We start from the raw sequence: 9016 nt of genomic DNA, 5'->3' as shown, positions 1-9016 counted from the left end.
GGGGGGGGGGGGCATATTTAATATTAATCGCAAAAATTAGTAGGGTTGCCATATCAGGGCTAATTAGTCTAATAGAATATGCCAAAAATAAAGATCACTTGATATGTCACTTAAAGAAGAATATTTTGCGTTTTTGAAGAAATGTAATTTATAATGAAATTAATAATTGCATTAGACTAATTAAATAAAATAAACTTAAATAAAACATACATTCCGCAAGACATACAATGAACTTCTTGGATATGAATGTATTTAAAATAATTTATTTATTTATAAATAAAAATAAAGTTATTTTTTACATACAGTGTGTACATAGTTACATGAAAAATAAACTTAGAAAGACTTAGAAAGATAAACTTTCTATTGTATATTATTATACTATGAGTTATCATTATATAATAAAATAATAAAATATGAGTAAGATAACATTATTTTTCTCTTTCTTTACGTTGGCCATTACTTAAAATAAATCCGCCTAAACCCGCCCACCTTTCGCTACATGCACCAAGTTACCAATGAATTGAACCCAGCTAATTTATGCAAGGAAGTGAGTGAAAGTTGATACACTTGATTCGCTGCTTCTGGACACTTCCACCGATCGTGATTGGTCAGAGCTAGTCGACATTGACAAATCGATTTCTTTCATAAGCAAATCATCAAGCAGAACATGTTATTTGGCTTTACGTGATTGGCTACATTTCGGAAAGACCCGCCACCCCCGGAACCTGACAATCAAGTTAGTCTGTCTCCCCTTACTGTTCCATCTCTTCAACCTGCGCTGCTGACTGCACACATACCCACAGTCCTGACGCGGCCCTCCCGGTTACAAACTGCTTTGATTTTAGGCGAAAAACAGCGCAGAACACCTGTACAAGCGCAGAATAACCACGCTGTGATCATCCGTGTTAAACGAGAGCGAGCACTCGCCGCACACGGGTGCAGATGTAAGGGAATATCCCTGCAGACTACAGCTGCCACACTGATGACAGAGCGAGAGGGAAGTCAGTTAGCCAGCCAGAGCTAAACTCGACTATCAGACAGGTAAATGTGCGGCGATCTGAACGGTTCAGCGACAACCTGCACCTCGAGCATCTGAACGGAGCCGGCGTCCTCTACAGAGAGTATCCCGCAGACTGCACAGTAAGAGTTGACTTATATTGATTTGGGATCTTCACACATGAAATTGTAAACTCAGAACGCCATTCTACACCCTACAACAATTTTTAAATTGTCACACCTTTCTTCACCTTAGGTTTGGTATTAATCCTGGGTAACTTATCCAGACTTCACACTCTACATTTTTATATCCTGGGTTAACCTTCTTATTTACATGTGCATGACGTCAGTAACACAGATTGGACGAGTACGGTTCGCATTATTTTAATAAAGGTCTGTTTCTGTGTCAGTTTCATCACGTCAAAAAAGCTAGACATTAAAACAGATATAATGTAGTATATCACTCCGTCTGTCATTATTTCAAATTTCCGAAGCTAAATAGCGCATGAAAGTTTCTACAAAACTACATACTGTGTGAATATTTAATGAGGCGAGCTGCGAGTCAGTTTGTGATTGGTTGTTTTTTGCTAAACAACGTGTTGTCACTCTCTAGCACATTGTTGCTTGACCAGGCTAAGCCAGGGTTAAAAGTGATGCTGACTCTGTTAAAATTTAACCCAGGGTTAAAATGGTCTTTCACCCTGCATTTAACACGGTGTTAATGTTGTTGTAAACCCCAAGTTAAGTGCATGATGTATAGCTCTCCTCAGTGTCAAATGACTTCCTTACATAGCATTTTTCCCCTTCCCCTTTCTTTTCTCTTTCACTTTTCCTCTCGGACTGTTGCAGGCCATGAGGAGGGTGTCATTGCGCTGTGTTGCCCGGCTCGTGTTGGCAGCTCTGTGGCTGTTGGTGGAAGAGGGTCGGGCTGAGACCGGGGCCCCAATTCTGGCCGAGCGGGTCATCTGGGCTGTAAACTCTGGCGGGGAGGCACACACAGACGTACATGGCATTCATTATAAAAAAGATCCACTTGAAGGAAAATTGGGGAAAGGTGAGTACTAGAGTAGAGGATGTGACAGATTGCAGAAGAGGGGGTTAATTTTCCTTCCTAGTTGTCTGCACCAGAAGGGGTGGAAACTGTTTGTGTTGGTGGTGAATTAATGAACTATTGTCCATGTCCTGTGTTAAGATGGAATAACTTTTTCAGAAGCAGCATTGTCTTGTTTTTCTTATAAAAGGGCCTTTGTATTGATTTATGATTGTATGAATTTCAAATCAGTATAGTACAAACTTGAATGGTAGTGATGTGCATTTACCATCTTAAGAGTGGTAATTCAACCAAAAATGAAAATAGTCACAATTCTTTTGTGAAAAATATGTGTGGCTATTTGTATTAAATGTGCACTTGCAGTGTTCTTCATATCTTAAAAGTATATTTTAAAAACTGTACTTATAGATAGTGTAATATCAATAAAATGAAAGGCCACTTAAGTGTGCTCAGATTTTTAATTGTTTTACTTAAAAAAAAAAGAAAAGGGGGAGGGTTCATGTTATTTGTATTACCTTTTAAAGTTAAAAATGCATCGTCATAAATGTGTAATTACAAATATATTTAAATGTACATGCACACACTAATGACACTGATACATGCAAGTTTCAGTAGAAATAAAATTAAGTATATTTTAGTTGCCATATATGCTTGCCAGTGTATTCCCTTTAATCATAATTCAAAGACATTAGAGGTAATCATGAAATTGCATAAAGAGTTGTGCTTAAGTTCTACTTAACTAGCCCAAAAAAGCGCACTATAGTTCAACTAATTCGATATAAATTTCAACTAAAATAGATTTATTTAATTGTAAATAACATGAAATTAAGTGTCCAAAAACATTACATTGTGTTCACACTTAAGTATATTCTTTGAAAGTCTGTTATTTATGCAAGAAGTTCTCTTTACAAGCATGCTAAAGTGTGCTCGTTTTTTCAAACCCATATCGTTTTCTTTCTTCCATGGAACACAAAAACAGATGTTAAGATTAAGCATAACACATTTACTTTCATTAGATGGAAAAGGGTGAAAGTGCATGGTGACTGAGGCTTCTTTTGTGTTCCTCTGGTAAAAAGAAAATCATATTGTTTTTGAAATTTGAGGGCGTGTAAGTAATGACAGAATTGTCATTTATCTATGACTTATCCCTTTAAGAAGTAAGAAATATCAGTGGTTCTTTGATGGAACTGTAGTTGTTTTATTACAGTCTGATTTTATACTGTATTAAGAATGTTAATCATGCTATATTTTGAAGAAAAGGACTGGTTGTCAGCTCATCCGGCTCATTAGCCGTTTGTTATTAGAGCTGTCGATCATATCAGGAAGTCTGTGTCACATGAAATGTGATGACTGTCACTTCCTGTGTCAGATGAGAAATGCAGCATGCACATGTCAGGGCCTGTATAGTGCTTTTTAAAGCGCTGTAAAGACATCAAGCACCGTGTGTTTTGTCAGATTTCACATTATTGCATCAGTGTCAGTATTATAAGTGTGATGCTTAATTTTCCACTCAGCTCTAGGTTGGCTATAAATAGATCAATATTGCTCGGGTTTTTAACATTCTCTTGCATGTTATGAAACACAAAATGACATGTATGCTTACTATATACACTTTAAACTCACCTTTTGGCACTTTTTCACCCCCTCCAGCATCAGACTACGGTGTCCGTCTGCCGATCCTGCGCTCCAGCCCAGAGGATCAGATTCTTTACCAGACAGAGCGATACAATGAGGATACCTTCGGTTATGAAATCCCCATAAGAGAAGAAGGAGACTACATACTGGTCATGAAATATGCTGAGGTCTACTTTGCCCAGTCTCAACAAAAGGTGTGAATTTTGCTCATAGCTGCAGTGCACACGGTCACTCTTAGTAGTCGATATTTGAACATGGTAATGCTTAATAATTCATGATACCCCAGGGTCTCTCTTTCATAGTTTCCCTCACGACATCATCTCTTTCTCTCTTCTGCTTTCTTTTCTTTCCTCAGGTTTTTGATGTGCGTCTCAATGGCCACATTGTGGTGAAGGATCTGGATATCTTTGACCGAGTGGGTCACAGCACGGCTCATGATGAAATAGTGCCATTCTCAATAAAAAGAGGAAAACTAAGTGTTCATGGGGAAGTTTCCACTTTTAATGGGAAACTCACAGTAGAGTTTGTTAAGGTAAGTGTTACTCTATTGCCTTATCGCTAAACAGTACTCAAGAATCAGCATTTTCAGCATATTTTACACTATCATTTAAAAGTTTATAGTGAGTGAGATTTTTCTAATGCTTGCCAAGGCTGCATTTATTTATTTGACCAAAAATACAGCAAGAATAGTAGTATTATAATGATTTCAATGTAATGTTACTCTTTTCTATTTTAATGTATTCGAAATTGTAATTTATTACTGTGATGCAAAGCTGAAATTTCGTAATCATTACTCCATTCTTTATTGTCACAGTATCCTCCAGAAATCATTCTAATATGTTAATAATATGTTCCAGAAACTTTCTCCAGAAATATATTATTAATTTTGAAATCAATGATGCTACATAAAATGATTGTGGAAAACTTGATAACATTATTTTTTTCAGGTTTCTTTTATGAATTAAAGTTTAAAAGAGGAGAATATTTTTGTCACATTGTCACTTTTGATCAGTTTAATGCATCCTTGCTGAATAAAAATATTAATTTCAAATAGTTTTGAATGGAAACTCAGATTGGCCAGCCCATCAAAATATTTTTCTGATGAAAACAATACTGTTTTTCCACTTCATAATGGTAAAATCCTTAAAAGCAGACATACTTTACATAATATATTAACTATACAGTCGTCTTTTAACCGAAACCAGACATCAGTCAATTTAATAAGCCATATTTATTTTCTTTTTTTGCTAACATTAATTGAACACTGGGATGTAGACATGTAGTTACAGACACTGAAGCTTAGTGTTTCCAAGAAGATGAATTCTGTCAAAACTAATTGTGGTCCCATGGAGCGTTTTTTTTTTTAATTTATTAATTTTTTTTTTTTTGTTCCAATAGTGCAATTTAATTGATTATTTCAGAGCTGCTCCTTTTCCTTATGTAAACAACAAACGTGTTTGGCTTGTGGGGTTTCTGTCAGCGATTAGTCTCAGAGGAACCGTGCACATTGAGCATGACTGCAATCCAGAGGGAAGATGACATTAATGGATATGAGGATGCAACACTCATTAGCTTGTCTGTCATAAAACATCTCATTCTTAAAATGAATCATTCTGATGCTTTTGCACCTGCTTTCCTTTGGCAAATTGTGCCAGAACTGTTTAGCAAGTTCTTATTAGGTTATGCAGCATTCGTAGTTTGACAACTAACTCTGCAGTGTTGCATTAAACAAAATGATTTATGAGGTCTTTGAGGTTTGAAGCTGAAACCACTGGGGTATAGAGCCACAGGGCTGACCGGGTGCACACCTCAGTCTTTTATTCACTGTTAGATACCCTGCAGGCCAACCGCCGCATGGAATACACTAGAATCTAATTTGCATGTTTTCCCCATGTCTTTGCATGCATTCATCCACTGTAAGCAGCAAACTATAATCTATATATCTCTTGTGTCCACAGGGTTACTATGACAACCCCAAGATATGTGCACTATATGTGATGAAGGGGACGCTTGAGGGTAAGAGGGGGGCCCCTATAATTGATTGGGTCGCATCCTCGATCAAGTCCTATCCTGCTTTTTTATTATTATTTCTTCGCACTTTCTCCAAGTAACAGCCTTTGGTGTGTTTGTAGATGTGCCTAAACTGCAGCCACATCCCGGACTGGAAAAGAGAGAGGAAGAGGAGGAGGAAGAGGACGACGGGGAGGGGGGAGAAAGCGAAAAAAAGAGCACCTCCACCTCTCCCAAGAATCCGGTTCGGTCCGGGCCGCGCACCCCCAACCCGTACGCCACTGATAACAGCAGCCTGATGTTCCCTATACTAGTGGCATTCGGGGTCTTCATCCCAACCCTCTTCTGCCTCTGCCGCCTCTGAGGGGAACAAGTGAACGAGAGGGAGACAGAGGAGAGATGACGGACATCAGGCTCTGAAGGGGTGGGGGGAGGGGAGCATCGAGGGACGCACAACTGTGGGGACAGGCAGAATATAGACTGATATTACAACAGAGAGAGAGAGAGAGAGAGAGAGCAAAAGGCGGATGAGAGACATGCAGAAACCAGGAGGTTTCAGATATTGGGTGACCTGGAAAACACAAGGATTTCAAGCGTGAGTTCATTTCATGTGTGTGATTGTGCTTGTGTTCGTACACATTTAATACTAATTTTAGTCTGAGGAGATCCTGAGAGGTACTGATTAAATGCACTCGCGCACACACACACACGTGCAGCAGGACTAACCACTTTACAAACCTGGTTTGTCTGGTCTAGCAGGAGATGGAGCTGGAGACACTCCTAGGTCCCGTGTCCCAACTCATGGAAAGATATTGGCTAGGAGTGCATTTCTGATCAGCGGTGGCGTTGATCTGCTGGGTTTTTGTGGCCTCTAGTGGGAGGCAGAAATGGTACATGAATTTTCTCTTTGATCATTTGGTTAATGCATCTAAATCTCAGTGGCGGATCATAAAGTGATTTGAGACCTTGGTTTCTATTTACCTCACGTTTTATTTCCCTCACACTCATACAAACTACTATAATTAATTTCCTGCGGCTTCAATTCTTTCTTTGATTTAAAAAGCATAAACATTCAAAATTGTCTGGAGATGTGCTTGTCCATTCTTCAGTTGCATATTTTCAGAACCATAACTTCAAATCTCTAACTGCACAAGGGAGATATAAATTATTTTGTTTCCTGTTTACAGGGACTTTTTGGTCTCTGAATAACTACGTGTGTTCAGTATTTAATAAAACATCTTTATTTTTAAAAATTGCATATTTGCTTCCCTTTAGGTGGGAACATGAGTTCATAACAAAGAGGGTCTTTTATACACTGCCTTTTGAGTCCCAGAAACTAGATTGTGTTGGACTAAAGTGTTAAATCCCCTTAATTTCTCTCATTGGTACATGATGTGTCTGGGATAGCATCTTATAAATATGTTGTCTTAATTACATTGCAAAAGACACCTAATACACAGTGTAGAGAAGGATATTTGCTCTGTTGGGATGCTCTTTGTCATATTTGCTCTAGGTTTAACCATACGGGCCTGGTTGGGAAACGGTTTGACCGATACATGCCTGCCATACACCATGAAGTATGAATGCAGAAGCATGAATTTTGTACTCAAGTTGGCAAATTTCAGTGCTGTAGTTTAGCTTTTGTACTAGCATAAGTTGAGTGAACATCTGCATTTCACTTCATCTATCTTTTTTTCTTAGCCTGTTCTGTATCTGTATACTTTTGTCTTGGTATTTTTTTTTTCTCTGCATCTAATTTATTTTCCTCTTTATTAGTTTTTTTAATTTGCTTCACTGTTTTGTTCAAGCAAGCCTGTCTTTAAATGTGATTACGTGTGTGATCAAGAGACCACCTCTCACACTGCTGAAACATTATTATGCCACTGTCTGATGTATGAGATGAGTGCTGCATGTCAGTTTGATCCCGTCTCTTGCATGAACTCAGAAACTCATCTTGGCCTTCACCTTCTCAGTAGGAGTTGGAGAGGGCAGGTTTTGCCTTGATCACCCCCCCCCCACCCCCAGTAGAAAACAATCATTAAAACATTGAGGCACCTTTTTCATTTATCAGTTGCAGAAAGTTGATTGCTTATTGTCGCCAAAGTCGTTTTCTTTTATACGGTGCATGTGTATATAAGGTACTTGGTTTGTTGTGCCATACAGTTATTTTTCACTTTTCTGGGGTGTAAATGTTAATTGCTATTGGGGTGGCTGGGTTTTTAAATATCTTGCCTAATGGAGGAGTGGCCTTAAAATAGCATTGTTTGTGTATCTGGTCTGGATAAAGACACACTGACTGATTGTCAGAAAGAGCTTGGATAGTGTTAAGTTTAGTTAATTTACAGTTGGGGTTTTTTATGTTGTGTAATTTAAGTAAAAGGAAATGGGTTGAATATTCAAACATTTTGAAAGACTTTATTTTCCAGAAGTAGTTGTTTTTTATTTCCTCAGGATCTTTTGAATTACATTTTTTTTTTTTTTTTTTATGATGATGAGTCTTTTATTGCACGGCCTGGTGTTTTTTTTAACAAAATATTTTGTTTGTTGGTGTGAATTTTTTTTATTTTTTTATTTTTTTTTTGCATTGTGTACTTTTTGATTCCTTGTTGCCTTAAATTTGAATACATCCTCATGTGCATTATCATTTTGTGCTCTTTGAATCTTTATTTCCACCATTTAGGTTGATTTATTGCATGATTTCGTTTTCATTATTTTGTCATCTGAAAAACCGTTTAGTGAGTCCTCTACAAATGCACAACTTCTTGGACAATAGCCAAAGACCACATGGAGGCCTTTTGTTGTGTCCTCCTTCATAAAGAGCTCTTGTGTATTGCTCCATGTCACATAAACTGCTGTGTTTACGAGGGATGTAGTTTCTCTGTTAATGTTAGTTGTGTTCAACTACCTGTCCCCTCTTGAACCTCGTCCCTCAGAACTAGTGAAATAGTATTGGAACGGTTAGCACCCACACGTCTGGAGAGAAGGCTTCTGAAGTGGGAACTGCAAACTGATGCTGTTTCTTTTTAATAAATGTGCTATTTTATCTATCTGGCCTTGAGGGTATTTTTAAAGAGCTCTTTTTTAATTTATAAGATTCTGTTAACAATCATTGTTCAGGTCAAGATTATAGAATTGATTTATAGTTCCTATTAAATAAATATTAAATAAGTAAATGTGTATGCCTGATAAGTCACTACAGTTGTGTTCAAAATTATTCAACCCCCTAGAGACTGCAGTACTTTACAAATACAAGCTTTTCTGAAGATCCAGGATATAATAAAACTTGCATCTATAACAGTTCACTGGCATATTAAAAGTGATTTT

General features: G+C 37.6%; 1 protein-coding gene across 1 annotated transcript; it reads left to right on the top strand.

The window, feature by feature from the left end:
- The first annotated feature begins 725 nt into the window (after positions 1 to 725).
- Positions 726 to 8739, top strand: LOC127964075 (malectin-like). Its single transcript, XM_052564232.1, has 6 exons — positions 726 to 1140; positions 1846 to 2050; positions 3698 to 3876; positions 4038 to 4214; positions 5641 to 5698; positions 5815 to 8739. The coding sequence occupies exons 2-6, from the start codon at positions 1849 to 1851 to the stop codon at positions 6054 to 6056; spliced, it is 858 nt and encodes a 285-aa protein (XP_052420192.1). The 5' UTR covers positions 726 to 1140; positions 1846 to 1848; the 3' UTR covers positions 6057 to 8739.
- The last annotated feature ends 277 nt before the right edge of the window (positions 8740 to 9016 follow it).

Source organism: Carassius gibelio, chromosome B8 (assembly GCF_023724105.1).
Source record: "Carassius gibelio isolate Cgi1373 ecotype wild population from Czech Republic chromosome B8, carGib1.2-hapl.c, whole genome shotgun sequence".
Taxonomy (NCBI): domain Eukaryota; kingdom Metazoa; phylum Chordata; class Actinopteri; order Cypriniformes; family Cyprinidae; genus Carassius; species Carassius gibelio.
This window is presented reverse-complemented; position numbering and strand designations above follow the sequence as displayed.

Bases quoted from the DNA above. Each gene is read 5' to 3' on its own strand.
- LOC127964075 (XM_052564232.1), top strand. From the start codon at position 1,849: ATGAGGAGGGTGTCATTGCGCTGTGTTGCCCGGCTCGTGTTGGCAGCT. The intron at 3,877-4,037 runs GTGTGAATTTTG...TTCTTTCCTCAG, and splicing joins TTGCCCAGTCTCAACAAAAG to GTTTTTGATGTGCGTCTCAA. The intron at 5,699-5,814 runs GTAAGAGGGGGG...GTGTGTTTGTAG, and splicing joins GATGAAGGGGACGCTTGAGG to ATGTGCCTAAACTGCAGCCA.